This window comes from Anomaloglossus baeobatrachus, chromosome 4 (assembly GCF_048569485.1).
Source record: "Anomaloglossus baeobatrachus isolate aAnoBae1 chromosome 4, aAnoBae1.hap1, whole genome shotgun sequence".
NCBI classification, from domain to species: domain Eukaryota; kingdom Metazoa; phylum Chordata; class Amphibia; order Anura; family Aromobatidae; genus Anomaloglossus; species Anomaloglossus baeobatrachus.
This window is the reverse complement of record NC_134356.1, coordinates 652,959,305-652,975,052: the sequence shown is the minus strand read 5'-3', so window position 1 is coordinate 652,975,052 and position 15,748 is coordinate 652,959,305. Positions and strand designations below refer to the sequence as shown.

Below are 15,748 nucleotides of genomic sequence, written 5' to 3'. Positions count from 1 at the left end.
ACAGCCGTGAACCAGCAAAAGGGAGCCCAGCAAGAAACTTCTTGGAAGAAGCATCTGCCTTCCACTCTCGAAGCCACAAAATCCTGCGGATAACAAGAGAATTGGCTGAAGCCACCGCAGTGCGGTGAGCAGCCTCTAGCATGGCAGACATGGCATAAGATGAAAAAGCTGAAGCCTGAGCAGTTAAGGTAACCATCTCAGGCATAGATTCCTTGATGAGGGAATGCATCTCCTCTAGAGAAGCAGAGATGGCTTTGAGAGCCCACACTGCTGCAAAAGACGGGGAAAACGCGCCCCCGCCGCTTCATACACAGATTTGGCCAGAAGGTCAATCTGACGGTCAGTGGAATCCTTAAGTGAGGTGCCGTCAGCCACCGACACAAGGGTCCGGGCTGAGAGCCTAGACACCGGAGGGTCTACCTTTGGGGAGTGAGACCACTCCTTGACCACCTCAGGTGGAAATGGAAACCGGTCATCAGAACCACGCTTTGGAAAGCGTTTGTCAGGGCAGGCCCTGGGTTTGGTCACAGCGGTCTGAAAACTGGAGTGGTTAAAGAACACACTCTTCACTCTCTTAAGCGAGGTAAACTGATGTTTTTCTGCCAAAGAGAGTTGCTCCTCTGACACTGGCGGATTGAGATCCAGCACAGAATTAATAGAAGCAATCAAATCACTAAGATCTGAGTCACCCTCAGAGAAATCGATGGGATACATAGCCTCCGAGCCCCCAGTGAGGGCATCCTCCTCATCTTGAGAGTCAGCTCTTGAGACAGAGCCGTGGGATGGGGAGGGGGGGGAAACCCTGCGCCTTCTCTTAGAAGGACGGGGTCTGGGATCAGATGATGAATCCTCCGTGAGCTCCGATGGACGGAGGTCAGAGGATAGGAGTCCTCTGTCAAGAGTATTAGAGGCACCCTGTGAGGGAGGCTGATGCATATTCATCAAAGTCCTGGACATAAGTCCCATGGACTCAGCAAATGACTGGGATATGGACCTAGAAAAGGACTCTACCCAGGCCGGGGGTTCAATCACAGGTGCAGCAGCAGCCTGAGAGACCACTGGGGGTGAGACTCCAGGCTGTGGCACCGCCAAGTTAGAGCAACCATCACAGTGTGGATAAATGCTCGGCTCAGGCAGCAGGAGCTTACATGCAGTGCATGCAGCATAAAGCTTTGGAGCCTTGCTCCTTGTGTGAGACATGCTGCTGGAGTGGGGGCTTTGCAGAGAATGAACCCCAGGGAGAGTATACAGAGGTCCACAACCGGAGACCGGCTGTGGCTTACCAGACCGCTGAGCGTGGTGTTGTGTGCCCTCCAGATCCCGAAGCCCGGTCCCCCAGTGCGCAGCACCTCAGCAGAGATGCAAAATGCAGGATGTCCCAGAGCAGAGTGAACTCTGCCTGAGAAATGGCCCCCGGAGCGAAGAGAGGGGGCGGGACTAGGGGCGTTCCTATAAAAGAGCGGGAACTGGAGGGCTATAGAGACCTGCAGGGAAGGAGGGACGCCCCAGCAGTGGGGAGTGTCCCTCCCCTGTGTAGAACGGCCGCCGGGAGGAGCCGAACCTGTCCCTCTGCATGAGTGACATGTGAGGGCAGGAAAATGAAACTAGGCCTCCGGCGAAGCCGGGGCCTAAATTTAAGCGGCGAGGCCGACAAGGAGGCACCATCGGCGTGGTTCTCAGGCAAAAGCTAGAGAACCCGCCGGAAAAGTTAAAACAATCACATACAGCATACTCTCCCCTTACAATAAAGAACCGGGACCCCCAACATAAACGTCTCAGGTACTTAGCTGCTGAGACGCAGGGCCATGTCCCTGGGGATGAGTGCTCCGGTCCAACAGAATCCTCAAGGGGCTGTGGATGGAGACCGGACTCCTGCCAGGCATGGAGACCGTGCTGGCTCCCACTTCAAGCCAGAGCCCAGAAGGGATGGTGAAGGAGCGCGGCATGTAAGGCTGCAGCCTTGTAAATCAACCTTAACAACACCGCCGACACAGTGTGGTGAGAAGGGACATGCCGGGAGTCCACACATGGACCCGCTTTTCTTCAAACTCTTTCCAAAAGTCAAACAAATCAGATGAGAATGCATGTGTGGATGTATGCCTCCTGACACAAAGCAATAAACTGGCTGGGACTGGCTACCAGGGGGTGTATAAGCTCAGAGGGAGGAGCTACACTTTTAAGTGTAGTACTTTGTGTGTCCTCCGGAGGCAGAAGCTAAACACCCATGGTCTGGGTCTCCCAAAGGAACGATAAAGAAAAATACTATAAGAAAGCGGGGAAACATGGTAGTATTGCATGATACTTATAGTAGCGGCTCTTCACTCGTACGTCTTCTTACCTTCATCTGAGGCACGGACTCCCCGGTCAGCATGGCTTCATCCACAATACATCGCCCGCGCAGAAGCAACACATCACAAGGGACCAAGTTCTCATTGGCCGATCTGCCTGGGGTAAAAAAAGAACAGTTCTGTCTATGAAGAGGCACAGATACCTGCGTCCTCCATCACGGAGATGCTCCTTGTATACACAGCAGCAACAGATGGCCAACAACACTGACAAGGGTTTCCAGAAGAATGACCTTACCTATGGACACAATGTCCCCCGATATGATCTCGTCGCTGGAGATTGGCCTCCACTTCCGATTTCTGTACACCTTAGAGAGAGCAGATGCATGGGTTGAAAAATAAGTGGTGTATGGTGGGGGGTGGGGTGCAGGTGTTTAGGGTCGGGTGTAGCTCCTTGCCGTCACCATGCTGGGTGCCCCTTGCTCACCTGAATCATATAGGGCTTGTTCCCCATCTTCCTGATCTCCGACAAGTTTCTCATCTGCTGCTGGACCAGCGAGGCCTCAAACGCCACCAACATAAAGAGGGTGAAGACGCTGTAATACCAGTACTCGTCCAGGCACCAGAGGCCGACACAGAACACCTGCCAATGGAAGAGCGGCACAGATCTGAGCAGCTGGGGAAACCCTCGGACATCTGACAGCCCCCTTCACAGGATCGATGGAGCGGTCAGACACCGTCTGATCGGAAATTATCGTCTTTGACAAGTAATGCTTATTTCAGTTTTTGCCTGTGGCCCGATATTTTTTCCACATGGACAGACTCTTCAATTATAATTACTGCACTGTGTACACAGCTCCTGTGCAGATCTATGTGTCTCCATACTTACACACTACTTTTCTACATTCTGTAAAACTTTGTGAGCCACATCAGAGCCGGACAAATAAGGATCTATAGGATGCATTCACCTGGGCGAGGCCAAACAGTGTAATTCGGCCTGTCGGGTGGTATGCATACATATATATATATATATTTTAGCTGCATAGGAAAAAGTAAAATTACAAAATTAACATGTTCAGTGCGCTTTTTGCTGTTTTTTTTTTGTTTTTTTAACTCCTCCCCGACATAGGACGTAATAGTACATCCTATGTTGTGTGCCCATATACGCAGCTGAGCCTGCAGAATACCCAGCAGATGCCGGCTGTGTTACACAGCCGACATCTGCCTATAACAGCAGCCACCAGAGCTGGTGCCGATAGCTGCAGTCTATTTAATCCATTAAATACCACTTTCAATCACCGATAGAGGCATTTAAATGGCGTAATTGCTATTCCCATTGCTTCCCCCTCTGACATAAAGCCGTTCCCATTGTTTCCCCCACTGACCTAAAGCGTAATTGCTGTTCCCGTTGCTTCCCCCTTTGATAAAGCATAATGACCGCTCCCATTGCTTCCCCCTCTGACATAAAGCGTAAATGCTGTCCCCATTGCTTCCCCCTCTGACAAAGCGTACCGTACTTTTCGGACTATAAGATGCACTCTCCCCCCCCCCAAAATGTTGGGGTAAAGTGGGGGGTGCGTCTTATAGTCTGAATGTGGCTTCAGGGAATGAGGGTGCTGCGGTGGAGCGGGTCATCAGCGGCATGCGCAGGCTATAGCAGCACCTGCCGTGACCACGTGGACCCGCTCATTTCATATGCATGCATCCTCCTGCCCATCATCTCTCAGCCTGAAGCCAGTGCTGACAGGTGGTCGGGATGATGGGCGGGGGATGCGTGCATACTAAACAGCCGGCCCGCGTGATCACCCCTGGCAACTACAGCCTGGAGTGATCATGTGCGGTTGTATTCACTGCCCCCCGAGTATCATCATCAGCGCGGGGGGGCAGTGAATAAGTACGGTATACTCACCGTTCCCTGCAGCATCGCGATGTCCTCCTGTCTGCCGGCCAGCTGATGTGTGTAGAGAGCGGTGAACACAGCGATGACATCATCCCTGTGTGCACCGCTAGTCTCCACACACATCAGCGAGCCAGCAGGACATTGCGATGCTGCAGCGATCGGTGACTGGCTCCACAAAGGTCAGCGGTGCTGCTGCTGACAGACAGGAGGATGAGCGATGCTGCTGGAGTGAGGAAAGATGAGTATAAATGTTTATTTTTTTCTGGGCCATAGGATACAGGCCATATACCAGTATGGGTGTATATAGCAGGATAAGGGCATCTAGCAGGATGGGGATATATAGCAGGACGGGAGCTATACCTGGATGGCAGTATATAGCAGGATGGGGGTATGTAGCAGGACGGGGGCTATACCAGGACGTGGGTATTTCTCAAGATGGGGGTTATATCAGGATGGGGATCATATACAAGGCAGGAGGATCATTACCAGGATTGGGTACCTTAGTAGAGAATTTGGGGACATTACCCCCATACTGTGTCAGCAGCAGATCCTCGCCCCATAACAGTGTGTCATGACCCCAATTGTTGCTTAAAATTTTATTTTCCTATTTTCCTCCTCTAAAACCAGCGTGCATCTGATGGTCCGGTGCGTCTTATAGTCCGAAAAATACGGTAATTGCCGTTCCCATTGCTTCCCCCTCTGACGTAAGTCGAAAAAAAAAAAAATAGCTTAAACTCAAGAAGTGCTTTTTTTGGTCACTAAAAAAAATGCAATAAATTGTGAGCAAAACATTATATGCTCCGCAGAATGGCATTAATACAAATTTCAGTTTGCAAAAAACAAACCCTCAAAACACTCCAGAAAGAAGGGAATTTTGTTTACTTACCGTAAATTCCTTTTCTTCTAGCTCCAATTGGGAGACCCAGACAATTGGGTGTATAGCTATGCCTCCGGAGGCCGCACAAAGTATTACACTAAAAGTGTAAAGCCCCTCCCCTTCTGCGTATACACCCCCCGTGCTCCCACGGGCTCCTCAGTTTTGGTGCAAAAGCAAGGAGGAGGAAAAATATTATAAACTGGTTTAAAGTAAATTCAATCCGAAGGAATATCGGAGAACTGAAACCATTCAACATGAACAACATGTGTACACAAAAAAACAGGGGCGGGTGCTGGGTCTCCCAATTGGAGCTAGAAGAAAAGGAATTTACGGTAAGTAAACAAAATTCCCTTCTTCTTTATCGCTCCATTGGGAGACCCAGACAATTGGGACGTCCAAAAGCAGTCCCTGGGTGGGTAAATAATACCTCATAATAGAGCCGAAACGGCTCCGTCCTACAGGTGGGCAACCGCCGCCTGAAGGACTCGCCTACCTAGACTGGCATCCGCCGAAGCATAGGTATGCACCTGATAGTGTTTCGTGAAAGAGTGCAGGCTCGACCAGGTAGCCGCCTGACACACCTGTTGAGCCGTAGCCTGGTGCCTCAAAGCCCAGGACGCACCCACGGCTCTGGTAGAATGGGCCTTCAGCCCTGAGGGAACCGGAAGCCCAGCAGAACGGTAAGCTTCGAGAATTGGTTCCTTGATCCACCGAGCCAGGGTTGATTTGGAAGCCTGTGACCCTTTACGCTGGCCAGCGACAAGGACAAAGAGTGCATCCGAGCGGCGCAGGTGCGCCGTACGAGAAATGTAGTCTGAGTGCTCTCACCAGATCTAACAAGTGCAAATCCTTTTCACATTGGTGAATTGGATGAGGGCAAAAAGAGGGTAAGAGATATCCTGATTGAGATGAAAAGGGGATACCACCTTAGGTAAAAATTCCGGAACCGGACGCAGAACCACCTTGTCCTGGTGAAACACCAGGAAAGGGGCTTTGCATGACAATGCTGCTAGCTCAGACACTCTCCGAAGTGAAGTGACTGCTACTAGGAAAACCACTTTCTGCGAAAGGCGTGCGAGAGAAATATCCCTCATTGGCCCGAACGGTGGTTTCTGAAGAACCATCAGCACCCTGTTCAGATCCCAGGGTTCCAACGGACGTTTGTAAGGAGGGACGATGTGACAAACCCCCTGCAGGAACGTGCGTACCTGTGGAAGTCTGGCCAAGCGCTTCTGAAAGAAACACAGAGAGCGCAGAGACTTGTCCCTTAAGGGAGCCTAGCGACAAACCCTTTTCCAATCCGGACTGAAGAAAGGACAGAAAAGTGGGCAAGGCAAATGGCCAGGGAGAAAAACCCTGATCAGAGCACCATGACAGGAATATTTTCCACGTCCTGTGATAGATCTTGGCGGACGTTGGTTTCCTAGCCTGTCTCATAGTGGCCATGACCTCTTGAGATAATCCTGAAGACGCTAAGATCCAGGACTCAATGGCCACACAGTTAGGTTGAGGGCCGCAGAATTCAGATGGAAAAAACGGCCCTTGAGACAGCAAGTCTGGTCGGTCTGGTAGTGCCCACGGTTGGCCGACCGTGAGATGCCACCGATCCGGGTACCACGACTTCCTCGGCCAGTCTGGAGCGACGAGGATGGCGCGGCGGCAGTCGGTCCTGATCTTGCGTAACACTCTGGGCAACAGTGCCAGCGGAGGAAACACATAAGGGAGTTGAAACTGCGACCAATCCTGAACTAAGGCGTCTGCCGCCAGAGCTCTGTGATCGTGAGAACGTGCCATGAATGCCGGGACCTTGTTGTTGTGCCGGGACGCCATTAGGTCGACGTCCGGCATCCCCCAGCGGCAACAGATCTCCTGAAACACGTCCGGGTGAAGGGACCATTCCCCTGCGTCCATGCCCTGGCGACTGAGAAAATCTGCTTCTCAGTTTTCCACGCCCGGGATGTGAACTGCGGAGATGGTGGAGGCCGTGGCTTCCACCCACATCAAAATCCGCCGGACCTCCTGGAAGGCTTGCCGACTGCGTGTTCCTCCTTGGTGGTTGATGTAAGCCACCGCTGTGGAGTTGTCCGACTGAATTCGGATCTGCTTGCCTTCCAGCCACTGCTGGAACGCTTTTAGGGCTAGATACACTGCCCTGATCTCCAGAACATTGATCTGAAGTGAGGACTCTTGCCGAGTCCACGTACCCTGAGCCCTGTGGTGGAGAAAGACTGCTCCCCACCCTGTCAGACTCGCGTCCGTCGTGACCACCGCCCAGGATGGGGGTAGGAAGGATTTCCCCTTCGATAATGAAGTGGGATGAAGCCACCACCGAAGGGAAGCTTTGGTTGCCTGAGAGAGGGAGACGTTCCTGTCGAGGGACGTCGGCTTCCTGTCCCATTTGCGTAGGATGTCCCATTGAAGAGGACGCAGGTGAAACTGCGCGAACGGGACTGCCTCCATTGCTGCCACCATCTTCCCCAGGAAGTGCATGAGGCGCCTCAAGGGGTGTGATTGACCTTGAAGGAGAGATTGCACCCCCGTCTGCAGTGAGCGCTGCTTGTTCAGCGGAAGCTTCACTATCGCTGAGAGGGTATGAAACTCCATGCCAAGATATGCCAGCGATTGGGCCGGTGTCAGATTTGACTTTGGAAAATTGATGATCCACCCGAAACTCTGGAGAGTCTCCAGAGTCGCGGTGAGGCTGTGCTGGCATGCCTCTTGAGAGGGAGCCTTGACCAGCAGATCGTCTAAGTAAGGGATCACCGAGTGACCCTGAGAGTGGAGGACCGCAACTACTGCAGCCATGGCCTTGGTGAAAACCCGTGGGGCTGTCGCCAGGCCGAACGGCAGTGCCACGAACTGCAGGTGTTCGTCTCCTATGGCGAAGCGCAAGAAGCGCTGATGCTCTGGAGCAATCGGTACGTGGAGATAAGCATCTTTGATATCGATCGATGCAAGGAAATCTCCTTGGGACATTGAAGCGATGACGGAGCGGAGAGATTCCATCCGGAACCGCCTGGTCTTTACGTGTTTGTTGAGCAGTTTTAGGTCCAGGACAGGTCGGAAAGACCCGTCCTTCTTTGGGACCACAAACAGGTTGGAGTAAAAACCGTGACCCTGTTGCTGAAGAGGAACAGGGATCACCACTCCTTCTGTCTTCAGAGTGCCCAGCGCCTGCAGAAGAGCATCGGCTCGCTCGGGAGGCGGAGATGTTCTGAAAAATCGAGTCGGAGGACGAGAGCCGAACTCTATCCTGTAACCGTGAGACAGAATGTCTCTGACTTAGACCGCCATGGATCGGAGTTCCTCTGATCCTTCTGAGGCCTTTTGTTCGAGGAGAATTGGGACCTGCCCGCACCCCGAAAGGACCGAAACCTCGACTGTCCCCTCCTCTGTTGGGGTAATTTTGGTTTGGCCTGGGGTAAGGATGTTTCCTTTCCCATGGATTGTTTGATGATTTCATCCAGCCTCTCACCAAACAAACGGTCGCCAGAAAATGGCAAACCGGTTAAGCACTTCTTGGAAGCCGAATCTGCCTTCCATTCCCGTAGCCACAAGGCTTTGCGTATTGCCACCGAATTGTCGGCTGCAACCGCCGTAGGCTCACAGAGTCCAGGACAGCATTAATAGCGTAGAACGCAAATGCTGACGTTTGAGAAGTTATGGACGTCACTTGCGGCGTAGACGTACGTGTGAGTGCGTCAATTTGCGCTTGACCCACTGCAATAGCTTGGAGTGCCCATACGGCTGCGAATGCTGGAGCAAAAGACGCGCCGATAGCTTCATAGATGGATTTCAACCAGAGCTCCATCTGTCTGTCAGTGGCATCCTTGAGCGAAGCTCCATCTTCAACTGCAACTATGGATCTAGCCGCCAGTGTGGAGACAGGAGGATCCCCTTAGGACACTGAGTCCAGCCCTTGACAACCTCGGGGGGGAAGGGATAACGTGTGTCCTTAATGCGCTTGGAAAAAACGCTTATCTGGACAAACTCGGTGTTTCTGGACTGTCCCTCAGAAGTCGGAGTGATCCAGAAACATACTCGTTGTACGCTTGGGGAACCTGAAATGGAATTTCTCCTGCTGAGAGGCTGACTCCTCCACTGGAGGAGCCGAGGGAGAAATATCCAACATTTGATGTATGGACGCGATAAGATCATTCACTATGGCGTGACCATCAGAAGTATCAAGGTTGAGAGCGGCCTCAGGATCAGAATCCTGATCAGCTACCTCCGCTTCATCATACAGAGAGTCCTCCTTCTGAGACCCTGAACAATGTGATGAGGTCGAGGGGATTTCCCAGCGAGCTCGCTTAGGCGGTCTGGGGCTGCGGTCCGTGTGAGAGACCTCACCCTGGGATCTATGAGACACCCCGGGGGAACATTGTTGTTTCAACTGAGGGGAACCAGGGGGCAATGATTCCACAGTGCCCATGGTCTGAGATACCGGTCTGGACTGCAAAGCTTCTAGAATCTTAGCTATAGTCTCAGAAAGTCTGTCAGTAAAAACTGCAAACTCCGTCCCTGTCACCTGGACAGTGTTAGCTGGTGGTTCCCCCTGGGCCCCCCTTAGCAGAGGCTCTGGCTGAGCAAGTGCCTCTTGTGGGTGCCATGCTGTTGTCTCCCCTGAGCAACACAATAGGGTATATAGCCAGAAATCCACCGTGCACCATACAGTGTAAAGTATAGCCTATAAACATATAATCTATAATTACACTTCTGCACAAGTGGGGCCAGCACCTCAGGTGCTGATTACCGCCCGCTTAAAGCGGTTGTGTGGCCACCAGCATCCCAGCCTGGGTCCCCCAGATCTTGTCTCCCCTCTGCAGCGTCAGGGGAGCTGACAGGAATGGCTGCCGGCGTCCTGAGGAGAGGAGGGAGCCGTGGGCGTGACCCAGAAAGTGCGGGAACTGGTGCCCCACTGTGCACAGTGAGGGGGGTGGAGTATGCAAAGCATGCTCCAGCCCTCAGTGCTGCCGTCCTGTACAGCGTCCCGCCCTTCCCCTGATTGGCAGGGCTGGGGGCGGGAAGAAAAAGAGACTAGGCCGCAAAAGCCGGGGACTCGAGTTATAAGCGCGGCCGCCGTATAAGCGCGGTCGGCGCGGAAGTCCCCGGCGCACTAACAGTCCCAGCCGCGCCGCAGTGATAACAATGGCAGCGGCGGTCAGCGCGGCAGTCCCCATACACTAACACACTCAGCGACGCTGCAGTGTGTAATGGCACAAACGCAGTCAGCGCCGCGGTCCCCGGTGCACTAGCACACCCAGCAATGCTGGAGTGTTGCTGTGCGTGGTCCCCACGGGGACACAGAGTACCTCAACGTAGCAGGGCCATGTCCCTGAACGGTACCCGGCTCCTATCCAGCAGAGTCCTCAGGAGCTGTGGATGGAGCACGGTCTCATGTGCCTGGAGACCGATAGGATCCCACTTCACCCAGAGCCCTAAGGGGGATGGGGAAGGAAAACAGCATGTGGGCTCCAGCCTCCGTACCCGCAATGGATACCTCAACCTTAACAACACCGCCGACAAGAGTGGGGTGAGCAGGGAGCATGCTGGGGGCCCTGTTATGGGCCCTCTTTTCTTCCATCCGACATAGTCAGCAGCTGCTGCTGACTAAGCTGTGGAGCTATGCGTGCATGTCTGCCTCCTTCGCACAAAGCAAAAAAACTGAGGAGCCCGTGGGAGCACGGGGAGTGTATACGCAGAAGGGGAGGGGCTTTACACTTTTGGTGTAATACTTTGTGCGGCCTCCGGAGGCATAGCCTATACACCCAATTGTCTGGGTCTCCCAATGGAGCGACAAAGAAATAAACATGCGAGTGGTCTCAAAAAATGGTGTCACAAAGAAAATTTTTTTTTTATTAAAAAAAAAGACCACAAAAGCTAAAAAAATTGTGCAGAGAAGTTTTTAGCAATAAAAAGACTGGAGGATTTGGTATAAAAACAGGTAATTTATGGAGACATTAGTCCGCCCAGGATCTGTATACATAAAACTATACGGTATATTTATATTGGTGGCCTCCGCATATTTTTGTATTCATACATTTCGAAGACAGTTTTACCTGAAAGACGAAGAAGGGCGCGATGGCTCTCTCCTTAAACAGGTGTAAGAAGTCGGGCACCACCATTTCAGCCCTGAGAAAAGAAACAAGACGTTTTGCTCAGTCCCTACATCCAGACGAGCGACGCATCGGCTTCTGTATCCGATAGGCAGCGAGCCGTGCTCTTACTTGTTCGTGCCATAGGTCTTCTCTGCAGCTTTAATGTCGGCCTCCTCCACGTAACCCTTCGCACTCTGGTAGTAGCCGAGCTTCCGCTCCAAGGGAAATACAACCGGGAAAAACTCTTTTCTCTCCGCCGAGTCATAAGAATACTTGATTTTTTGGAATTCAAAGCTAAGTGTCTCCTGTCCATCGTCACTCTGTGGGGACAAACAGCGAGATCGTTAAAGGGGCGGTCTCATGAAGACATAACCTATGAAATAGTGGAAGACCCTCCTCTATAAAACTAAGGGCCTCCGTACACAGTAGCCGAAAGTTGCATGAACCCATCACCCAAATTATGTGTATGGGGGTCCTCCGACTCTCGCCCACAGATGATGTTCTGGGAGAGAAGGATTGGACACATTTGAGATTTCATCACTCAACATGTTTAGTTTCAGGTGTGCGGCCCGGCTCTACGACTCTGGTGGGGCCACAATCAGGTGTACAGCCTGCCTCCATTACTCTGGTGGGGCCATTGTCATGGATACGGCCTGCCTTTCATGACTCTGGTGGGGCCGGAGTCAGGGGTACGGCCTGTCTCCATTACTCTGGTGGGGCCGGTGTCAGGGGTACGGCCTGCCTCCATTACTCTGGTGGGGCCAGTGTCAGGGGTACGGCCTGCCTCCATGACTCTGGTGGGGCCGGTGTCAGGAGTACGACCTGCCTCCATTACTCTGATGGGGCCGGTGTCAGGAGTACGGCCTGCCTCCATTACTCTGGTGGGGCCGGAATCAGGGGTACGGCCTGCCTCCATTACTCTGGTGGGGCCGGTGTCAGGAGTACGGCCTGCCTCCATTACTCTGGTGGGGCCGGTGTCAGGAGTACGGCCTGCCTCCATTACTCTGGTGGGGCCGGTGTCAGGAGTACGGCCTGCCTCCATTACTCTGGTGGGGCCAGTGTCAGGAGTACGGCCTGCCTCCATTACTCTGGTGGGGCCGGAGTCAGGAGTACGGCCTGCCTCCATTACTCTGGTGGGGCCGGTGTCAGGAGAACGGCCTGCCTCCATTACTCTGGTGGGGCCGGTGTCAGGAGTACGGCCTGCCTCCATTACTCTGGTGGGGCCAGTGTCAGGAGTACGGCCTGCCTCCATTACTCTGGTGGGGCCAGTGTCAGGGGATACGGCCTGCCTCCATGACTCTGGTGGGGCCAGTGTCAGGGGTACGGCCTGCCTCCATGACTCTGGTGGGGCCAGTGTCAGGGGATACGGCCTGCCTCCATTACTCTGGTGGGGCCGGTGTCAGGAGTACGGCCTGCCTCCATTACTCTGGTGGGGCCAGTGTCAGGGGATACGGCCTGCCTCCATTACTCTGGTGGGGCCAGTGTCAGAGGTACGGCCTGCCTCCATGACTCTGGTGGGGCCAGTGTCAGGGGTACGGCCTGCCTCCATTACTCTAGTGGGGCCAGTGTCAGAGGTACGGCCTGCCTCCATTACTCTGGTGGGGCCGGTGTCAGGAGTACGGCCTGCCTCCATTACTCTGGTGGGGCCAGTGTCAGGGGATACGGCCTGCCTCCATTACTCTGGTGGGGCCAGTGTCAGAGGTACGGCCTGCCTCCATGACTCTGGTGGGGCCAGTGTCAGGGGTACGGCCTGCCTCCATTACTCTAGTGGGGCCAGTGTCAGAGGTACGGCCTGCCTCCATGACTCTGGTGGGGCCAGTGTCAGGAGTACGGCCTGCCTCCATTACTCTGGTGGGGCCGGTGTCAGGGGTACGGCCTGCCTCCATTACTCTGGTGGGGCCGGTGTCAGGGGTACGGCCTGCCTCCATTACTCTGGTGGGGCCGGTGTCAGGAGAACGGCCTGCCTCCATTACTCTGGTGGGGCCAGTGTCAGGAGTACGGCCTGCCTCCATTACTCTGGTGGGGCCAGTGTCAGGGGTACGGCCTGCCTCCATTACTCTAGTGGGGCCAGTGTCAGAGGTACGGCCTGCCTCCATGACTCTGGTGGGGCCAGTGTCAGGAGTACGGCCTGCCTCCATTACTCTGGTGGGGCCGGTGTCAGGGGTACGGCCTGCCTCCATTACTCTGGTGGGGCCGGTGTCAGGAGTACGGCCTGCCTCCATTACTCTGGTGGGGCCGGTGTCAGGAGAACGGCCTGCCTCCATTACTCTGGTGGGGCCGGTGTCAGGGGTACGGCCTGCCTCCATTACTCTGGTGGGGCCGGTGTCAGGAGAACGGCCTGCCTCCATTACTCTGGTGGGGCCGGTGTCAGGAGAATGGCCTGCCTCCATTACTCTGGTGGGGCCGGTGTCAGGGGTTTGTCCCAGCTCCATGACTCTGGTTGAACCGGTTTCAGCACAACATAAAGACCAACAACAGTGACATGTTTACCTATAAATAACCCTCCCCCATCTCCGTGTGCCTGGTCCTTGCACCCTCACCTTTTCTCTAATGAGTGGCACTAGCTCTGCTGATCCATTGTTTGGCGTGGGTACAACTTTAGCCCAGCTGGCGGTTTTTGGATTTGCGTCCTGTGTGGGGGGCAAAAATGACAGAATGAGTTTTGCACATAAAATAACTATTCACACGTACAACACGTATTACACCAGACAGTACGAGCCGCACCCGCACTGCTAGTTAGATTGTGATCCGACTGGTTAGAAGTCGTCGTGTAGCTCAGGTTTTACGAGGATCAGCAGGCACGTCTCATGCCAGAGGCTGCGTAATCCTCAGAATGGCCACTAATATGGCTCCGCTGGTGACTCGCCTTCTACAGCAGGGTCACACGCTGGACCTGCACTAAAGCACTGGCAACATGATTGTCTGAGGACCCCCTAGAACAGCTCCTGTTTTGGGTTGTCCTGCACTCGTATACGGATGACTTTCAGTTAGCACATCGGTGGGTCTGACAGCCATCACTCCCAATCACCAGCTATCAGCAGGGCCTTTGGAATATGGATAGACACAGCGCCGCCCTTGTGGCTGTTTCCGCTTACTGCAGCTCAAATCACACTCACCTTAATAGGAGCTGAGCTGCAGTACTTAGAATGGCCACTATACAATGTACAGCGCTGTGGTATTCACTATCTACATCCAACCCCAAGAGCTGAAAACACCTGACAGAGAGGGCAGCAGGTCCCTACCCATCTGAGGGTATGTGCGCACGTTGCTTTTTACCTGCTTTTTTGCTGCTTTTTCTTCTGCGCTGTTTAATGCCAAAATGGATGTGTTCTTCTATTCAAGCAAAGTCTATGGGAATTTGGGTTTCTTGTTCACACTATGTTGTTCAAAATGCTGCCTTTTTGTGCCAGAACTTTGGTCAAAAACTCAGCTTTTCAAAGAAGTAACATGTCAATTGTTTTTGCCATTTGGGTTTTGCACTGCAAAGCTGAGTTTTTGACCAAAGTTCTGCCACAAAAAGGCAGCATTTTGAACAACATAGTGTGAACAAGAAACCCAAATTCCCATAGACTTTGCTTGAATAGAAGAACACATCCATTTTGGCATTAAACAGCGCAGAAGAAAAAGCAGGTAAAAAGCAGGTAAAAAGCAACGTGCGCACATACCCTAATACTGACAACCTCTGCTAAGGCGGACATCCAGCACCACCCAGTAATCTCAGTGAATGGCCATGGGCAACTAACTCTGCAGGTCCAGTTTCCTCCATGTGGAAAGACGTGGCCTGACCTACACGACCACTTGCTATATGGTCACATGGGTACGACACCATCCATATGGTCACCTGACACTACGCCACATGGACACAACGCCATCCATATGGTCACCTGACACTACGCCACATGGACGCAACGCCATCCATATGGTCCCCTGTGGCTACGCCACATGGACGCAGCGCTATCCATATGGTCACCTGCCGCTACGCCACATGGACGCAGCGCTATCCATATGGTCACCTGCCGCTACGCCACATGGACGCAGCGCTATCCATATGGTCACCTGCCGCTACGCCACATGGACGCAGCGCTATCCATATGGTCACCTGCCGCTACGCCCACAAGGACGCAACGCCATCCATATGGTCACCTGCCGCTACGCCACATGAACGTGACACCATCTATACGGTCACCTGCCATTACGCCACATGGACGCAACAACACCCATATGGTCACCTGCCGCTATGCCACATGGAGGGAACGCCATCCATATGGTCACCTGATGCAATGCCATATGGTCACCTAACACGACACCATCCATATGGTCACCAGACGCAATGCCATATGGTCACCTAACACGACACCATCCATATGGTCACCTGACAGTCCATTCATTATTTTGGGGTAGTGGGAGCGGCTGTCCCTGAGGACACACACATGTAGCACCCATTCATTTCACGATGTAAGGGGGTCTGTAACCTATAAGCCCCCTGGTACTGAACTCAGAAACCACAAGGTAGGACCCCCATAATACAACACGTCACATATGGGTCACAGACTGGTGATAATATGACGTCAGCTACAGGTGACATGAG

At 53.3% G+C, this 15,748-nt stretch overlaps 1 protein-coding gene across 1 annotated transcript in view; it reads right to left on the bottom strand.

Annotated features, from left to right (window-relative positions):
• ATP13A1 (ATPase 13A1) overlaps positions 1 to 15,748 on the bottom strand; it is a 186,602-nt gene that overhangs the window by 170,468 nt on the left and 386 nt on the right. Inside the window, exons 2-7 of the mRNA XM_075346481.1 lie at positions 13,701 to 13,790; positions 11,290 to 11,480; positions 11,122 to 11,194; positions 2,773 to 2,928; positions 2,584 to 2,653; positions 2,339 to 2,445 (exon numbers count right to left, since the gene is read on the bottom strand). Coding sequence (XP_075202596.1) covers positions 2,339 to 2,445; positions 2,584 to 2,653; positions 2,773 to 2,928; positions 11,122 to 11,194; positions 11,290 to 11,480; positions 13,701 to 13,790 — 687 coding nt within the window. The remainder of the gene's footprint in view (positions 1 to 2,338; positions 2,446 to 2,583; positions 2,654 to 2,772; positions 2,929 to 11,121; positions 11,195 to 11,289; positions 11,481 to 13,700; positions 13,791 to 15,748) is intronic.